This window comes from Microtus oregoni, unplaced genomic scaffold (genome assembly GCF_018167655.1).
Source record: "Microtus oregoni isolate MIOR12 unplaced genomic scaffold, Mior012 000047F_ref0000412, whole genome shotgun sequence".
Taxonomy (NCBI): Eukaryota; Metazoa; Chordata; class Mammalia; order Rodentia; family Cricetidae; genus Microtus; species Microtus oregoni.
The window spans coordinates 169296-189119 of record NW_024543221.1 but is presented as its reverse complement, the minus strand read 5'-3'; the positions used below and the strand labels follow the sequence as shown (position 1 = coordinate 189119).

At 40.9% G+C, this 19824-nt stretch overlaps 1 protein-coding gene and 1 non-coding gene across 2 annotated transcripts in view; both read right to left on the bottom strand.

Annotated features, from left to right (window-relative positions):
- Positions 1 to 19824, bottom strand: part of Wdr64 (WD repeat domain 64) — a 106198-nt gene that overhangs the window by 9273 nt on the left and 77101 nt on the right. Inside the window, exons 20-24 of the mRNA XM_041635477.1 lie at positions 13155 to 13291; positions 10996 to 11101; positions 8834 to 8892; positions 7644 to 7753; positions 1782 to 1970 (exon numbers count right to left, since the gene is read on the bottom strand). Of these exons, the coding sequence (XP_041491411.1) occupies positions 1782 to 1970; positions 7644 to 7753; positions 8834 to 8892; positions 10996 to 11101; positions 13155 to 13291 (601 nt within the window). The remainder of the gene's footprint in view (positions 1 to 1781; positions 1971 to 7643; positions 7754 to 8833; positions 8893 to 10995; positions 11102 to 13154; positions 13292 to 19824) is intronic.
- Positions 7351 to 7542, bottom strand: LOC121435961. Its single transcript, XR_005972638.1, has one exon. It is a non-coding gene; the product is annotated as a U2 spliceosomal RNA (small nuclear RNA).

Below are 19824 nucleotides of genomic sequence, written 5' to 3'. Positions count from 1 at the left end.
ATAGCTTTTTATTTCTGTAGTTCTTCTGAAACAGGGTCTCATTATGTATCTCTGGTTAGTCTGAAACTGTACAAAGCCCAAGCTGGCCTTGAACTTTCACTGAACCTCTCGGGCTCTGCTGGGAATACAGACACAAGCTATCAAGCCCAGTCTCTACTATGTACCCAGGTTGATTAAAGGTTCCAAGCATAAACTAATGTTAACCAAAATGAAAACAATTCCTATCATTGTAAATATATATATATATATATATATATATATATATATATATATATATATGTTTTTTTCGAGACAGGGTTTCTCTGTGGTTTTGGAGCCTGTCCTGGAACTAGCTCTTGTAGACCAGGCTGGTCTCGAACTCACAGAGATCCACCTGCCTCTGCCTCCCGAGTGCTGGGATTAAAGGCGTGCGCCACCACCACCCGGCCATTGTAAATATATATTATATGTGTGGCACAAATACATGTGCCAAAATATTGTATTGTAACATATAAAAAATGTAATTGTTAAATATAGAAGGAAAGGTAACTTTCCCTGGAGATTTCTTAACTTTTGTCTTGTGATCTTTCTCCCATCACTCCACTGAAATTTTCCTTCCAGAGTCAACAAGGACCTTGTCGTGTCAAGTCAATGCTTCCTACTCTGTTGAGTGGCTTTGTTCCCATATACTAGAAAAGATCTGCCATGTTCATGATTTCCCTTTCATTACTTATTTGTGGTTTTTTCTTTTTATATGTTAGTTATTCTCTTTCAAGATTTTCCACATGAATCTCTTCCTTGGCCTTCTCTTTGTTTATTTCTTAGTTTTCTATTTTTCTGATTTAAGATGTGGTACCTGAATGCCTTATCCACAGTGAAATTATTACCCTGATAACTGACTTCAGAACCTTGTCTACAGCTGTGGACTGTTCAGCATAGTTGGGCCAACTAACGTAAGTGCTTCTGAGATGCACTCCCTGGATGCACCACAAGCACTGTAGACTGAACCCCTGTCCCCAGCCAAACCCATCAGGTTTTCCTTTGTGCCATGTTTCCTACTGGGACTCCTGTTCCAGTGAGCTTGAATTTCTCAGTTTGGCTCAGAGACTTGGCAATGTGACCTCTGTAGATTTCTTTTTCTTTTTAAAACAGATTTTAGTTTTATATTTATATCTGTGTGAGTATGTGCACTTGTGTGCCGGTGTCTTTGGAGGTGAGGAGAAGCAGCTGAGTCCCCCAGAGCTGGAGTTACAGATGGTTATAAAGCCACCTGATTGGGTGCTGAGAACTGTCCTGTGACCCTCTGCAAGGACAGTCAGTGCTCTTAGCCACAGAGCCACTTCTTCAGTCCACTTATTGTGTTTTTATCTTGTTTGCTTTTGACCCAGAGTTTTGCTAGGTAGCCCATGATAGCCTCGGCAGTCCTGAGATTGCAGGTCTGAGCAGAAGGGGATCTGGTTCCCTTAGGCTTTTGTAGTTTTATCTTCTGTATCTTTCCCACATCCCCTCTGCCCCCAGGCTCCATGGTTAGGACTATATCATATCACAGTCTTGAGTTATTTGGTACCTCTTCTGACACAAATGCCTTTTTGTTCTTTGGTCTCGCCCACTGGTTACTAAGAATTAGTGTTCTCGGGACTACTGCACTGAATTACAGTTGTTTATTTACTTACTACTCCCTTCCATGGGGCATCAAAATTATTGAAGAGCGGTGACTTTGAATTCCCTATTCTACTGAAGTGTTACCACGTAGTTATAATTTAACTCTCGTCTGTTCATTTAAAGAAAAAAAATGTTCTCACCTCTCACGGTCAAATATCAGAGGATATTCATATTTCTGCTTCTTCTCTGTGAACTTGCTTTCTTCTTTTATCTCTACGGGATATTCATTAACATCACAAGGCAAAATGAAATCACTGCTTTGGGTTAGATCAAACATTCTCCGTTGTCCGAAATAGCCACAGTAATGGCCGCTGGTGGAATGCCAGAGCCTGAAGGAGAGTCAAGGGAGGGAGGGAAGTCATGGGGAGGTCAGAGGAAGTGAGTTTGAGCACAGGTCATAGGTCACGTGGACTGCATTGGTCTACCAAGGATTTTAAAGTTCATTCTGGACACTTCCCCCTCAATGCTGTGGAGCTAATGATTACACAAACCTTTATTTTGAGCTCAATACTTGGAGAACACCAGATAAGCATTCTCTCACTGGACTACACCCCTAGCCCTTAATGTAAACATTTTGATCAGTCAGAACTCTAACCTGTAACTTTTTTGGCATTAGCCAGTTTGAACTTGTGCGAGTACTCTTCATTGATAGAAGCTAAAAAACAAGGAAGACATTTCTCTCTGAACAACCCCACCAACATAAGCTGATCAGAACCCACCCTCAGTGCCTACGAGCTAAAGTAGGTCTTACGGTGGGTTATGTTTCATCTGTCTACTTAGGAATCATCACCAACACAGAACTCGTGCCAAGAGAGATCTGGGGATGCTTCTGGTAATACTGACTTCTTCCCATGTTCCAACTACAATTCCTACTCTCCAATGTCCCCAGCTGAGTATTGAGGAAGGATGATAAAGGAAGTCCTTCGTTACCCGTTTGTGTTAGTTCCTTATCCTAAGATGCCACTCCAATTTGCCCAGTGGACTTAAACTAATATAGAATACCATTAGCAGGAACATGTGCTCTGTATCCTACAGAGAGCTGCTTTGTGCCTATTTATTTTAGTTTCGGTTTTCTTTCTCTCTTTCTTTCTTTTTCTTTGGGGGGGGGGGGGACATTTCTCATCGGGTAGCCTAGTTTAGCCATCCAGAGATTTATAGGAAGTCCTGGCTAGCCGAGTTAAACAGGGCTACACAATGAGGCAATGCTCTTCTTGGGTTAGCCTCTCGGGTTCTGGGATTACAGATGTCTCTTTATGTCTTGGTTTCAACTCTAACCACGGGTTTGTGGCAATGACTGAGAAGGAACATAACCTAAAGGGACTGACAGTAAATTCTACACCATTCAGATAGTAGGCTCACTCAAAGTAGCTAGCGAGGGAAGGCAGACGCAGAGGTAGTCAGCGGCAATGCCTCATACTTGTTACCATCTGAGGATTTAGTATGAGCATCGTCCATACCTCCCATATTTTAATTGAGAGCATTACTGACGTAGCTTGGCCTTCCCAGAGCTGTTACCAATAAGGAAATAGAGCCATCAAGAGCATTTATAACAAGCTGTTTAAGCAAAAAGAAGGCTAGGAGGCTAGATGAATTCTGCTCCAGGCCCATACGAAAGCAATTTGACTTCCTGCTTCACAGTGTTTCCTGTTGCTCATGGCTCTTTCCAAGTGAATAACCCCACCTGACATCCTGGGCCTTAGATATGGACCTGAGTCATCAGGAGGCCTCCAATTTCCTGCCCTATGCCCCAGACTTAAGTCTCAGTCATGTTTTTTTCCTCCATTGAAAAGTCATAATCTTTTCATAAACAAGATTTAAAATGTGAGAGTACCTGCCTCTTGAGAATGTGGCAGCATCTAGTAGCCAAAGGATGTGGCTTAGTTACAAAGGCAGCAGCGCTTTGAGACCGCTATTAATAGAGACGCGCTCTATGAACTGAGTGTCTGGGGAGTGTTCCACTTAAAGGAATCATAAAAATAATTTCTCCAGGCCAAGGACGACTGGCTTGAGCAGTGCATTATTCTAAACGTCCGTGTCCCCACAAAGTCATGTTGATCCCTATTTCCTAACAGGATGGCATGAGATGGAGCCTTTAGGGAATGCTTTGGTCATGAGGAGTCCACCTACATAAATAGAATTAGTGCCTGCCCTATTCTGCCTTTTCTTTCTATAGCTGACTGCATGATGTATTGAGACGGAGAAGTTCAAAACTGTTGGTCACGTAGGGTGATGTCCTCCATGCTAGAAGGGGCCCTCTCCAGAGTTCCAAAGCTCTCCAGAGCATCACAGGACAAGAAACATTATCCTTTCTCATGCCTTTGGTCCTTCACATTTTTTATATTTACTGATTTATTGTATGTGTATACAGGGGCTTGTGTGGAGGTTAGAGAACAAGTCGTGGGAGTTGGTTTCCTCTCTAACATGTAGGTTTCCAAGTTCATCAAGCTTAGCAACAAATGCCTTTCCCCTCTGATCCATTTTTCCAGCCTTTATTTTATTATTTATTTATTTTTTATGAGGCACAGTCTCATAGCATCAGCGCCTTGCCATCAGACTCACTTAACCTTGGTTATGTCTTAGGAATCTTAACCTCTAAATATCACAGTCAAATTAAGTTTCTACCCTCTTAATGCCTCACATCGGCGATTCAATTTTAACAGGGGTTTTAGAGGGAACAGTTAAATTAGAGCAGTGCCCGTAGCAAAAGAAGGCTGGTGGATCTGTTTCAACCCTTTTTGCTGTGTTATAGTTTAGATGTAGAATGTCTCCAAGGGATAATGTGCTGGACGCTTGGTCTCCAGCTGGTGGTGCTGGAGAGTTGACTGCTATCATGTAGGTGCTGACTGCATCAGTGGGGTTTAGTTGGACTGGTCACTACAACATTACATTGAAAGTCATCTCATAGCCCTTGCTGTGTGTGCCTCCCAGCTTCTATGAAGTGAACAGCTTTCCTCCACCAGGCCCCTATATCAGGAGGCTCTGTCTCACTGCAGCCTTAATAGCTATGCCACTCAGGACTGAAGTCCCTGAAGCTCTGAGCCCACATCACACATCCCTTGTGGGCCCCTGATGGGAGTCAGAGGGAAAAGACACTTGTCGCTCAAGTCTGATGACATGAGTCTGATCTTCTGAACCCACAGAAAAGTGGACGGAGAGAACTGATTCCATGAAGTTGTCCTCTACCCTCCCCACATGGGCACCATGGCACATGTGTGTGTGTGCACCCCATCACTCGCACACATGCATGCACACACACTAGCATAAAGCCTTCCGCCTTTAAATTAATTTAATCCAGTGCTTTGCAGTAGTGATGGAAAGCTGGTGGCCATACACCATGGTCAGAGGTAGGCAGGTGACATTTACAAAGCACAGAACAAGCGCTAACTGTTCAATTTGCTGGTATATGATCTTGGACATTCCAGTCTCTAGAACCATGAGTAATAAGTTTCTCTTGTTTGTAAACAACCCATTTTAAGGTGCTGTGTTACAGCAGTCTAAAGAGAATGGGAAAAGAGGGCAATGCTCATAGTAATAGAGGCTTTATATACCTGTGTGGTTGGTATATGTACGTGTGCATTCGCACCCATGTGTACACACAACTACATGTACTACAACCTTCATCAAACATTTCTGTTGATGGGTAAGTGAAACTGAAAACAAGCCCCAGTAATGTAGCACATGTTCTAGCAGGTCTTAATAATAAAAGCCTGGAGATAGATATTGGGGAAAATCAGAGATCAGAGAGACAAAGGAGCAAAACCGCAGCCACCTTTCCTCTCAACTTCCCAGCCAAAAAAAAAAAAAAATGAGTTCCTGTCTCCTCTTGCCTTATCACTTCCTCTTTCCTCCCAGACATATCACTTCCTGTCTGTCTGCACAGACTTCCAGACCTCTATGATTACCTAGAGGCTAGCTCCACCCTCTGATCTTCAGGCAAGCTTTATTTGTACAAACAATATATCACCAGGAGAAAAGACCAGAAAAATCAAGTTATTAATGGCATTTATAATATGCTTTTTACCTATTAATAAAAGTGTTCCTTATTCTAATAAAGAAATAGCTCTATCCATTTGCCTCTCCTACAGAATCATCTTGATCTTGAAATTTCTAAATATGGCATTTTCATATTATAGTTCTTATAGTGACTTCTATCTAGGACGGCATTAGGGTTCCTCTGGTGGAATATGGCAGGTCCCCTTCTTCACATTGATCCCTCATTTTCTCCTTTAGTTGAAGCTCATGTCTTCTTGATTTGACCTGTCACTTGGCTTTCACTCTTAAGCCAGTTGTTTTCGGTCTAAAACCCTCTAGTGGCCACTTTAAAGGTAAATATACAAAATCCCCAGCAATGCCTTGGTACTGCACAGTGTCCCAGCCAACTCTCCCTACCCCCAAGCTTAGAGAGTTAATCAGGATCTGTTCAACTTTAATTCAAGGCTTGATAAGAGTATAAAACATCTGTCTCTTTTCGTTTGTATTTTGACTGGTTTCTGATTCACTCAAAGTCTCCAGATCTTCTAATATTATCTAACTCCATTCTTTCAAGAGCATAATTCATTGCTACAATTTTAAAACACTTCATGTAGGCAGCAGTTTGTTTTCAGAAATGTCATGACATTTCCTTTCTTTTTCTTTATATATGTGTGTTTATTTTTAGTATTTTGTATTTTGGGTACATGTGCTTAGCATTGATTATAATTAATTAGTTAAGTTCAAGTAAGAAGGCTATGTAAAAAATCAATCACACTGAAATAACTAGGCTACGCCCTTCTCTCACTATTGGGTGACCTTTTCTTTGGGTGGGTCTCTCTTCCCCTTCTACTCTTATTTTTTCTGCCTCTTCTCCTTTCTTTCCTTTATTCTTCCCTTCCTCTTCTGCCCTCCTCACCTGTCCTCTCTTTGCCTCCTTTATTTATCCTCTTTTCTTTCCTTCTTCTCTTACCCCTTTCTTTTCTGCTTGTCTTTCCTTCCTTCCCTCCCTCTATCCTTTCTTCCTTCCTTTCTTCCTTCCCTCCACTTCTTCCTCCCTCCCTCCTTCTTTTCCTCCCTCCCTCCTTCCTTTCCTCCTTCCTTTCTTTATATCCTTCATTCCTTTTGTCCTCTCTCCTTTTATTTCCTTTCTCCTTCCTCTCCTGCTCACCTTTCTCCTCTAGTCCTTCATTCCTCTCCTGCCTTCCTCTCCCTCCCTTTCTCTTTCTGACAAAGTTTCCCAGTCTGGCTCAAAATTTCTGAGTCCAAGAGATCCTCCTGCCCCTTTATCCCCAAAAGGGCCAAACTACTGGTGTGCCCCACTCCATCTAGCTACACACTCTTTCCTATGACTGTCTTTTAAACTTTTGATAGCAAACCATCTTCTGTGGCTTTCCCCAGGTATGAGTCTAGTTCTCTGAACTTTCTATCCTGCTTCAGTCTCTGAAAGAACCCTACAAAACCCAATCCACTGCAAATATTTGTCATAACTTTTTAAAAGCAGTATTTCTTAATGAGTTTGTAAAACAACAAACATTGCAAAAAAAATGATTCTGAGACCTATGTCTCTGTCCTTTATTTTCGTAGAGGAGTATAGCAGAGCTCATTTCTCTGGATATAGAAAAAGAATCCAAGTCAGTGATGGTTTTCCCAAAGATTCTCTTTGTAACTTTTTTTGGTTTACTTATAAATTTATTCTAATAAGTGTACCCAAACTGTGCTTTTCCTGAAACCACATGAAGGGGGTGTACCATTTATGTAGATGCTGTGACACTAGGTCCACATACCAAATAGGTGGAGCAAACTCCAATCCCATTTTCCAGATTCCAAATTGATTTAATATATTGTCCTCAGAGGATAGAGAATGTATCAAATATTCAGCTGATAAGAATAGATACACATTTGATCTTAGCCAAAAGGTCAATAAGTGATCCAAAGCACTGCATCGTAACCAAACACACAAGCATTAGCATCAATCTTACTTCCCTCACACTACAACTCCGACTTCCCAGGATGGACCCGTCTGGGCTTACCTCACTGAGCCATCAATGGAGGCAGTAAGCACCAGCTGCTTGTCTTCTACATAGATCACTTGAATAATTTCTAAAGAATGGGCACGCCAGGATAGCAGCTGCTTGAATTTCTAGACAGCAACAAGAAGACACATCTCTTGGAATGAATCAAAACACAATCTTAAGCAAAATCATTTCTCATTGAATAGCTGTATTTATGAGTGGGTGGGATAGACGGTGATTGAGCCTCTGCTCTGATTACCTTTTCTCTTGCTTACGTAGGTACCAAAAGCATCCCAGTTTTGGAGAATTATGACTCTGCTAATACCCCTGCTGGATAAAGCAGCTCATATTTTTATTAATGTCTTTAGTGGATGGTTGAGAGACACAGGGAAGACCATTAGGAGCAAAGGAAAGAGATCCAGAAGGTAAAGGTGAAGACCATTAGGAGCGAGGGAAAGCAGATCCAAAAGGTGAAGCCCAAGGGACTTTTTTAATTTGCAAATTGTACCTGGAGAAAGCATTGACTACATTCTTCTTTGCATGGGGTTTGAGGGTAAGAGGCATTTGCTGTAAGTAACTGGCAGGAAGAATAGGCATAGCTTATTCTCCTTCAAAAGAAGTGAGAGGGTCAACTGATAGACCTGAAGAAGGCCAACCTTCTTTAACATTTGTCCTTAAGTTTGTAGTCTAAGGGGCTTCAGAAGACATTCCTACAGGATGTTCTGCAGTAATATACTCTGTATGCTTCTCTCTATTCATTGAAGGACACACCAAGTCATTTCCCCTGGGCCATCTACTCATGGTTATCTGTGTGACCAAAGTCCTGGAGCATGCACAAAGTCCTGTGCATCTCCTATTCCTTGAGACTTGAGTAGGGCTAAAAATAATTTCTTCTGAGATTCTTGGACTGCTGACTCAGTCTCCCATGTCTGTTCTTTAAAAGGCAGGCTAAAAGTCTGTACTCTCTTACTTTAAATTGTTTCAGAGATGTTCAAGAACATTTGGTCACCCAAGGGTTTTTTTCTCTGTTTTAAGACAGCACTCACCCAAGCAAAGGCTGGGGTCATGTAGCTTCACGTAGCTTAAATTACAGCAGAATATATACCTGGAGTATAGGGGGCACTTGCATTTCCATCATTTGTGTGTGTGCTTGAGGAAAATGTTGAAAAAAAAAACATGACTTGTTTGTGGAAAGCTAAGGTTCATACCTTTTCATCATGAGGTGGATCCAAGAAGGCACTAATACTGCAAAGGATAACATGTCCTTCTGTATAAAATTTAAACATTGTAGTCTTTAGTTAGATACTATATTCTTTAGTCAAACGCTCCCCGGAATGACAAGTCATTTTGATTCAGGGATTTAAATTAGTAGATACAATAGAATCTAAAAAGAAATTTGGGGTCTGGTGATATAGCTTAGTAGAAGACTTGCCTAGTCCGTAGAAATCCTGGGTTTGGTCCCTAGCATGGCATAAAACTGGGTGTGTTGGTATATCCATTGTAACCCTAGTTCTCAAGAGGTAGAGGCACAATGACCAGAAGTAGAAGGTTATCCTTGGTTATATAGAAAGTCTGAGGCTATCCTGGGCTACATGAAATCCTATCTCAAATAAGAAAAGTAAGAAGAATGAACAGCATTTCTAACTCAGATTGTTCCATAAAAGAAAAGGTAGAAATGCTTCCAAGCTCTTTTTAATAAGCCAAGATTACCTTGATACAAAACTAGATAAAAATCCAACACAAAAAAGAATTATAGACCAATTTCCTTGATTAATATAAATGAAAAATTCTTGAAAAAAACTTGTGAACTGAATTCAGGAACACAGCCATCATACCATTAATATGATCAAGTTGGCCTTATTTTAGGGGTGGACTGATGGTTCAATGGAAGTAAGTCAAGGAATAATATTGGACTGCATAAATGGACTCAGGGACAGAAATCATATTATTTTAATTGATACAGAAAAGACCTTTGAGAAAAATACAGCATCCCTTTAAGATAAAATCCCTGGAGAAACTTGGGATGGAGAACGTATCTCAACATAATAAAACCTAATACATATAAAAACCAATAGCCATCATGATATTAAATGAGGAAAAATTCAAAGCATTCCAACAAAGAAGACAAGAGTGACCACTTTAACCATTTCTATCCAATATAGTGCTTGAAGTCCTAGCTAGAGCAATAAGACAAGAGAAGAAAAATCAAAGGACTGTGAATAGCAAAACAAACCAATTCATTTCTATGTATAGATGGTATGATATTATACAAAAGAGATTCCTAAAATTCTATCAGAAACCTTCTAGAATTTCAGAAGAAGAAATTATCTGTAGGCTGGCCATGGTGACACACAATTTTATTCCCAGCACTCAGAAGGCAGAGGCAGGCTGATTTCTATGAATTCAAGGACATTCTAGGTCGACATAGACAGTTCCAAGACAACCAAAGCTACATAGAAAGATCCTGTCTTAAAAAACAAACAAAAATATACATTTACTTGGCCCAAACCCTTTGGGTGAGGGATAAAAACTTAGATCCTGCCCTGAGATAGAAGTATGCAGCCATCTGGCATTCGTTGATACACTGGGACATGCCAGCCATCAGTCTACAGCGGTATCTAATATCAAGATCCTTTCTCAGTCTCCTGGAGGTCCAGCAGTGTTTTAGCATCTAAGCTGAGTCCTGAGGGTATGCAATTCAGTAAGGTGAAGGACAAATTCATGGGCAATTTTACCTGTATTCAAAGGTTATCCATGCATGATGTGGGATTCCCCTCTGTATGCTATGAATACTATTGGTTTATAAAGCTTTCGACCAATGGCTTAACATAATATAGCTAGGCTGGAAAAGATATATAAAGAGAGTAAACAGAATCAGGAAGAAGCCATGTAGATACCTTCAGGAGACAGACACACCTAAACCTTGCCAGTAAGCCAGAGCCACATGATGATACACAGATGAATAGAAATGGGTTAATTTATGATGTAAGAGCTAGCGAATAAGAACCTAGAGCTAATAGGTCAAGCAGTGATTTAATTAATACAGTTTCTGTGTGATTATTTTGGGTCTGGGAAGCCAGCAATGAATGAGCAGCCTTCAACAACACATGCAAGGAAATACCTAGATAAGGACTCCTAATCCAGGCCCTGGAGGAACCGTAAGGAGGACACATGCCACAAACAAAAAAGGTTGGGTCAGAGCTGGCGGATAACCATGGCGCTTTGTGTTCTCAGATCTCAAACTCTCTCACTTTGAATATACCTCAGAGACTTTCATTTATCCTGTAAATGTCACATGTGTTTCTCGGAGCCATTTTTATACCACACAGGTTCTTAAGATGCAGATTAACCTGACAGAAGAAGGACTTACCCACATTCGCAGCCAGCAGTGTCCGGCAGCATGAGTCAGTGTACAGTGATGTCAGGGAAATGGCAGAGTGCTTTGTGAAGGGCAGTACGTCTTTCAGGAGCTTCCCCTGAACAAAGGACAAGGCAAACAATGCTTCTTCTATGATAATGCATTCTATAAGATCGCAATATTAAAGTGGAATTTCACTCTACCTGAGAAGTCTCAATTTTTATCCCTGCTACTTAACAGGATTTTCTATTCTTTACTGAAAATAACATGTTGCTATCAATGAGGACTTATTACTTTGAAATGAATAGTATGGATAACTCAATGTATGGATTAGCTGATTATTGAGTTCCTCTTTCCTTGGTGTTATCCATGGGTCTTTTCACAGGATTCCCCGTGTGGGATTTCAACTATATGGTCTCCCCTTACACAAGCATTCCCATCAGAGTCAAATGTAACTCCATGGTTACAAGGCATCTTTCAATAAGCATATATGTATGCCTACCAGGAAAACATAATTCTGACTATTGGAGCAATAATGGATTGCAAGAGATTCAAACCCAGATATAGTGCTTTTGATTGGTATAAGCTAGCCCTTGGAAGGACTTCCATATATGTTCTCTCACTGGAGACTGGGAACAGAATCTGAATCAGCAGCTGTTTTCTAAGACTTGACTTGGATATCATCTGTTCTGTTTCTCCTTTTTATTCATCGCAGAAAAAACGGCATTTTATTCCAAGATTATCTTGGAGGCAGTTTGTGTTTTCAAACCAGGGGTGCCACCAAAGCCAGAACCCGTTGGCACACTGGGACTGAGCTGGCAGACAGCCTTGCTGCTTTGTGTTCTCAGATCACGTGTGGGTCACACAACACTGTTGCTGTCTCCTGGGTTTTCCAGTAGAAGCCTTATCACTGCATTCATGCCTTCTGTGTCTCCAAGAGTTTCAGGGTCACAATGGGAAATCTATAGGTTCTCCTAGCGCCTCTTACTTTGAAGTCTTTTTTTAAAAATAAAATTATTAGTGTGCGTGAGTATGGGTGGGTATGTGCGTGCGTGTGCTGGGGTGCATGTGTGGAGGCCAGAGGACAACTTTGTGGAGCTGGTTCTCTCCTTCCACCCACACATGGGATTCTGGGATTGAACTTGGGGTTTGGAGCTTATGTGGCAACTTATTTTTTACCCTCTGAGCCATCTTGCTGGTCCCTAGTTTGTACTTTTAATTTGGCATACCCACCCTCCATCAAAATACACTTGAAACCTCCTGGTAAATTAAAACTTCTGTTTTCATAGTACAAAAAATGTAAGAACACTCAGAGTGATGCAATACCATCTTTCAATAATTTATATCATTAGTTTTGTATTAGGATTCAGCCAGTAAAGGGACTTGCTGCCTAGTCTGGCAACCTACATTTGATCCCTGGGACCTACATGGTGGAAAAAATGACTATCACAAGTTTCCTTCTGACTTTTCCATGACTGCTATGGCATGTATGCACCCACATGCACACACAGATATACATAAACACACGTGCGTGCACACACACAAAGATAAATAAAGATAACAAAAAGTATTTCATATACTATGTGTCAGTATTCTTATATTCTGTTTTATGGCATGAAAATATGAATGTGTAGGTGTCGCTCCTCAGGAACACCGTTCACCTTATTTTGGGACAAGCTCTCCCCGTGGCCTGTAGCTGGCCAGCTAGGCTAGGACGACCTGCCAGCAAGCCCCAGGATCTGTTGATCCATCCTCCCCAGCACCGGGATTATAGGAGTGCTCTACCACACTTAGATTTTTTATGTGGATTCCAGGGGTTGAACTCGGGTCTCCAGTACTTTATTGACTAAGCCATCTCCCTAGCCTCTTAGATCATTTCATATTATCATTGAGGACATTCATTTAAATATCCAATAAAATATTATCATGACATTACAGCTCAGCTCGAAAGCTTTGAAACTCTTCTCAGTTTTGATGATCTTATGCCTGAGTAGTAAAACTGGCCTGGTGTATAGCTTGGCAGTAGTCAGTGAGCGAGATGAAAAACCATCTGTTTGGCTAGAATAGAGGAATGTTTGAAGTGGATGCTAGGGGGAAGAGGGCTGCAACGCAAGCTACCCACTTTGTCATCCCATTCCTTCTGAGTGCCAGCCAAGACCAAACTTCATTACCTCCAGCGTCCACAGGCGGAGATGCCCATCCTCATGGGCAGTGACCAGGATGGGAGGCTGTGTCTCCACGGAGCTAGAGGGGGTGGGCTGTTTTCTGCTCCCCGGCTGCTGCTCTCCCACTGTGTCTGCTTGCTCACCTGGTAGAGAAACTTATGAGCTCTGCTGGTATTTCTAATCCTTGGGGTTTCAAGTTTTATGGAAGACCAAAGAAGAGACGGGTGGGAAAAGAGAAATATGGAATTTTCTCAAATTTTTTTTTCTTTAACTTAAGAGAATTCACAGGGAAGAAAATAGAAAGGCAATTGTAGAATGGAATCCTGGATGACTGGAAAAATATAAAAGACTTATTTGGGTGCCTAATGTAAAAAAAAAAAAAAACTCTAGAAAATTCTGCACGTGGTGGCTAAACCTTATAAAAGTTTTGAAACATCTAGAATATCTTATAAAACTAGCATAAATTTTAGCAAAATGCATTGGACACTAAGAAGTTCAGTAATATTTTATATTTTAAAAACCTAGAGTTAGCAGCTGGTCGGTAGTGGTTGCGCGCCTTTAATCCCAGCACTCGGGAGGCAGAGGCCACTCTGTGAGTTCGAGACCAGCCTGGTCTACAAGAGCTAGTTCCAGGACAGGAACCAAAAGCTACGGAGAAACCCTGTCTTGAAAAATCAAAAAAAAAAAAAAACCCACTTAGAATTAGCATAAAAGGCAACATTTGTTTTTGTTCATGTTGAGAATGTTTCTGGACATGCCGTCCTTTTAAAATTAGCATATATTGGATCTTTCGGCGCCAGGAGACCCAGCATTGGGGTGAGTTTCTGGCCCACGGCGCCAGCCTGGGACGGGGAGCTCGGGGGTTTCTTGGCCCCCTGTCCTGCTTGGGCTCTCTGCAGGGCCTCTACTCCCCGGGTGCTGCCTCTTTCTTCCTGGCCCACCCAGCTTCCGTCCAGAGCCCTCCCCACTTCGGCCCCACTGCCCTCTTTTGGCGCGTGGCATCGCCCAGCCCAGCCTATCTGGGCGCTGGGTCCGAGTACTCGGGGCTCCCGGGCGGGCAGCAGTTCCTTTGTTTCTGTGGCCTGCCTGCACCAAGCGGGGTAGGTGCTTTGTTTGCGAGCTGCACAACCAGCACGGAGGCCTGATCTCTCGTTGCCAGAGAGCCAACATTGGGGAGAGACAGCGTTTGGTAGGCAAGGAGACCTGATCCCATAAAAGAAGATCCATAGGGAGCATTTGGAAGAAGAGATGGGCCGACGTCAAGGCAAGAATTCGCCCAACAAGCTGAAAAGCAACATGAAGCCACCAGAAACAAGCGACCTCACAAAGGGAGGACAAGAACCCCTTAATCAAGAGGAAGGAGAAGAGATTGACTTCATGAAAGTGATTGACACCCTTAAACAGCATGTAAAAAATGCCCTTATAGAAATGGATGAGAAATATAACAGAAAGTTTGAAGAATTGAATAAATCAGAGAATGATACCCTAGAAAACCAAGGAAAAACAATCAAACAGATAATGGAAACAGTTCAAGACCTGAAAACTGAAATGGAGGCAAAGAAGAAAACACAAACAGAGGGCCGGCTGGACATGGAAAATCTAGGTAAACGAATAGAGACTACAGAAACAAGCATAACCAGCAGAATACAAGAGATAGAAGAAAGACTCTCGGATTCTGAAGATACCATAGAGAAAATAAACACACTGATCAAAGAAAACAGCAAGTCCAACAAACTCTCATCACAAAACATTCAGGAAATATGGGACACAATAAAAAGACCAAACCTAAGAATAATAGGAGTAGAAGAAGGAGAAGAAGGGCAGCTCAATGGTCCAGAAAATATATTTAATAAAATTATAGAAAAAAACTTTCCCAACCTAAAGAAAGATATTCCTATGAAGGTGCAAGAAGCATACAGAACACCGAATAGGCTGGATCAAAAAAAAACATCCCCTCGCCATATAATTATCAAAACACAAAGCATACAGAATAAGGAAAGAATATTAAGAGCTGCAAAGGAAAAAGGCCAAATTACTTATAAAGGTAAACCTATCAGACTTATACCTGACTTCTCCATGGAAACCATGAAAGCCAGAAGGTCCTGGATAGATGTACTGCAGAAACTGAGAGACCATGGGTGCAAGCCCAGATTACTATACCCAGCCAAGCTTTCCTTCACTATAAATGGAGAAAATAAAATTTTCCAGGATAAAAACAAATTTAAATAATACGCAGCCACAAATCCAGCCTTACAGAAAGTAATTGAAGGAAAATCACTAACCAAGGAGTCCAACAATGACCACAATAACTCAGACATCTAGAGACCCTTCACCAACACAAAACAAAGAAGGGAAACACACAAACTCTACGACTAAAAAAAAATGACCGGAGTTAACAACCACTGGTCATTAATATCACTTAATGTCAATGGACTCAACTCACCTATTAAAAGGCACAGGCTAAGAGATTGGATAAGAAAACAGGATCCAACATTCTGCTGTTTACAAGAAACACACCTCAACCACAAAGACAGGCACCTACTCAGAGTAAAGGGCTGGGAAAAGGCCTATCAAGCAAATGGACCTAAGAAACAGGCAGGTGTGGCCATACTAATCTCTAACAAAGCTGACTTCAAACTTAAATCAATCAGAAGAGATGGAGAGGGGCATTTTATACTCATAACAGGAACAGTTCATCAGGATGAAGTCTCAATCCTGAACATCTATGCCCCTAATATAAAAGCACCCACGTACATAAAAGAAACATTGCTAAAATTCAAGGCAGCCATCAAACCGCACACACTAATAGTAGGAGACTTCAACACTCCTCTCTCACCAATGGACAGGTCAATCAGACAGAAACCTAACAGAGAAATAAGAGAATTAATGGAGGTAATGAATCAAATGGACTTAACAGACATCTATAGAACATTCCATCCAAATAGGAAAGAATATACCTTCTTCTCTGCAGCTCATGGAACCTTCTCGAAAATCGACCACATAGTCGGTAACAAAGCAAACATCCACAGTTACAAAAAAAAATATTAGTAACCACCTGTGTCTTATCAGATCACCATGGATTAAAGTTAGAATTCAACAATAATGCTACCCCCAGAAAGCATACAAAGTCATGGAAACTGAACAGTCAACTATTGAACCATACCTGGATTAAGGAAGAAATAAAGAAAGAAATTAACGTCTTCCTGGAATTCAATGAAAATAAAGAAACAACATACTCAAACTTATGGGACACTATGAAAGCAGTCCTAAGAGGAAAGTTCATAGCACTAAGTGCCCACTTAAAGAAAACAGAGAAAGCTCACATTGGAGACTTAACAGCCCACCTGAAAGCTCTAGAAAAAAAAGAAGCAGACTCACCTAGGAGGAGTAGACGACTGGAAATAATCAAACTGAGGGCTGAAATCAACAAAATAGAAACACAGAAAACAATACAAAAAATCAATGAAACAAAAAGCTGGTTCCTGGAGAAAATCAACAAGATTGACAAACCACTATCCAAGCTAATCAAACGGCAGAGAGAGAATTTGCAAATTAATAAGATCAGAAATGGAAAGGGGGACATAACCACAGACACAGAGGAAATCCAGAGAATCATTAGATCTTACTACAAAAGCCTATATGCCACAAAATTGGAAAATGTAAAGGAAATGGATACTTTTTTAGATAAATATCATATACCAAAGTTAAATCAGGACCTGGTGAACAATCTAAATAGACCTGTTAGTCGCGAAGAATTAGAAGAGGTTATCAAAAACCTCCCTACCAAAAAAAGCCCAGGACCAGATGGTTTCAATGCGGAATTCTACCAGATCTTCCAAGAAGATCTAATACCTATACTCCTTACTGTATTCCACAATATAGAAACAGAAGGGTCATTACCAAACTCCTTTTATGAAGCCACAATTACTCTGATACCAAAACCACTCAAAGACTCAACCAGGAAAGAGAACTACAGGCCAATCTCACTCATGAATATCGACGCAAAAATCCTCAACAAAATACTGGCAAATCGAATCCAAGAACACATCCGAAAAATTATCCATTATGATCAAGTAGGCTTCATTCCTGAGATGCAGGGCTGGTTCAACATACGAAAATCTATCAATGTAATCCAGCATATAAATAAACTGAAAGAAAAAAAACATATGATCATTTCATTAGATGCTGAAACAGCATTTGACAAAATTCAACATCCATTTATGTTAAAAGTCTTGGAGAGATTAGGGATACAAGGGTCATACCTAAATATAATAAAAGCTATATACAGCAAGTCGACAGCTAACATCAAATTAAACGGAGAGAAACTCAAAGCCATCCCACTTAACTCAGGAACACGACAAGGCTGTCCACTCTCGCCATACCTCTTCAATATAGTGCTTGAAGTTCTAGCAATAGCAATAAGACAACATAATGGAATCAAGGGGATTCGAATTGGAAAGGAAGAAGTTAAACTTTCGTTATTTGCAGATGATATGATAGTGTACATAAGCGACCCCAAAAACTCCACCAAAGAACTTTTACAGCTGATAAACACCTTTAGTAATGTGGCAGGATACAAGATCAACTCCAAAAAATCAGTCGCCCTCTTATACACAAAGGATATGGAAGCAGAGAGGGAAATCAGAGAAGCTTCACCATTCACAATAGCCAAAAACAGCATAAAATATCTTGGGGTAAATCTAACCAAGGAAGTGAAAGATCTATTTAACAAGAACTTTAAGGCATTGAAGAAAGAAATTGAAGAGGATACCAAAAAATGGATGGACCTCCCTTGCTCTTGGATTGGGAGGATCAACATAGTAAAAATGGCAATTCTACCAAAGGCAATTTATAGATTCAATGCAATCCCCATCAAGATCCCATCAAAATTCTTCACAGATCTGGAGAGGACAATAATCAACTTTATATGGAAAAACAAAAAACCCAGGATAGCCAAAACAATCCTATACAATAAAGGATCTTCTGGAGGCATTACCATCCCTGACTTCAAACTCTATTACAGAGCTACAGTAATGAAAACAGTGTGGTACTGGCATAAAAACAGAGAAGTCGACCAATGGAATCGTATAGAAGACCCGGATTTTATCCCACAAACCTATGAACACCTCATTTTTGATAAAGGAGCTAAAAGTATACAATGGAAGAAAGAAAGCATCTTCAACAAATGGTGCTGGCCCAACTGGGTGTCATCCTGTAGAAGAATGAAAATAGACCCTTATCTATCACCGTGCACAAAACTCAAGTCCAAATGGATTAAAGACCTCAATATCAGCCCGAACACACTGAACCTGATAGAAGAGAAAGTGGGAAGTATCCTACAGGAGATGGGCACAGGAGATCGCTTCCTATGTATAACCCCAGAAGCACAGACATTAAGGGCAACATTGAATAAATGGGACCTACTTAAACTGAGAAGCTTCTGTAAAGCAAAGGACATAGTCACTAAGACACAAAGGCAACCTACTGACTGGGAGAAGATCTTCACCAACCCCACAACAGACAAAGGTCTGATCTCCAAAATATATAGAGAACTCAAGAAACTAGACTTTAAAATGCTAATTAACCCAATTAAAAAATGGGGCACTGAACTGAACAGAGAATTCTCAGCAGAGGAAGTTCAAATGGCCAAAAGACACTTAAAGTCGTGCTCAACTTCCTTAGCAATCAGGGAAATGCAAATCAAAACAACTTTGAGATATCATCTTACACCTGTCAGAATGGCTAAAGTCAAAAACACCAAGGATAACCTTTGCTGGAGAGGCTGTGGAGGAACGGGTACCCTCATCCATTGCTGGTGGGAATGCAATCTTGTGCAACCACTGTGGAAGTCAGTGTTTCGGTTTCTCAGGAAATTCGGGATCAACTTACCCCTGGACCCAGCAATACCACTCCTGGGAATATACCCAAGAGATGCTATTTCATATGACAAAAGCATTTGTTCAACTATGTTCATAGCAGTATTATTTGTAATAGCCAGAACCTGGAAACAACCTAGATGCCCTTCAATGGAAGAATGGATGAAGAAAGTATGGAATATATACACGCTAGAGTACTACGCTGCGGTAAAAAACAATGACTTCTCGAATTTTGCATGCAAATGGATGGAAATAGAAAACACTATCCTGAGTGAGGTGTCCCAGACCCAAAAAGATGAACATGGGATGGACTCACTCATAATTGGTTTCTAGCCATAAATAAGGGCCACGGAGTCTACAATAGGTGAACCTAAAGAAGCTAAGTAAGAAGGTGAACCCAAGGAAAAACATATAGTTATCCTCTTGGCTAAGGGAAGTAGACCAAATTGCTGGGGAGAAAATTAGGATCTTGGGGGTGGGGTGGGATGGGGGTAAGGGGAGATGGGGAGAGAAAAGGTAGAAGGGAAGGAGGGGGGACTTGGGGAATCAGGAGAATTGGGATAAAGGAAAGGTGGATAGGGGAGCACGTAACCACAATTCTCAGTTAAGGGAGCCACTAAAAAAGAAATAAAATAAGAAAAATTAGCATATATTAAGTATTGATAATAACAGGTCTTATGAAAATCTCACCTATATGTAGCATATGTATTAGTCATATTTACTCTGTATTACTCCTTCTCATCCCCTCTCACTCCCTTTGAGCCCCTTAAAATCCATCATTTTAATATTCTTCCTATTAG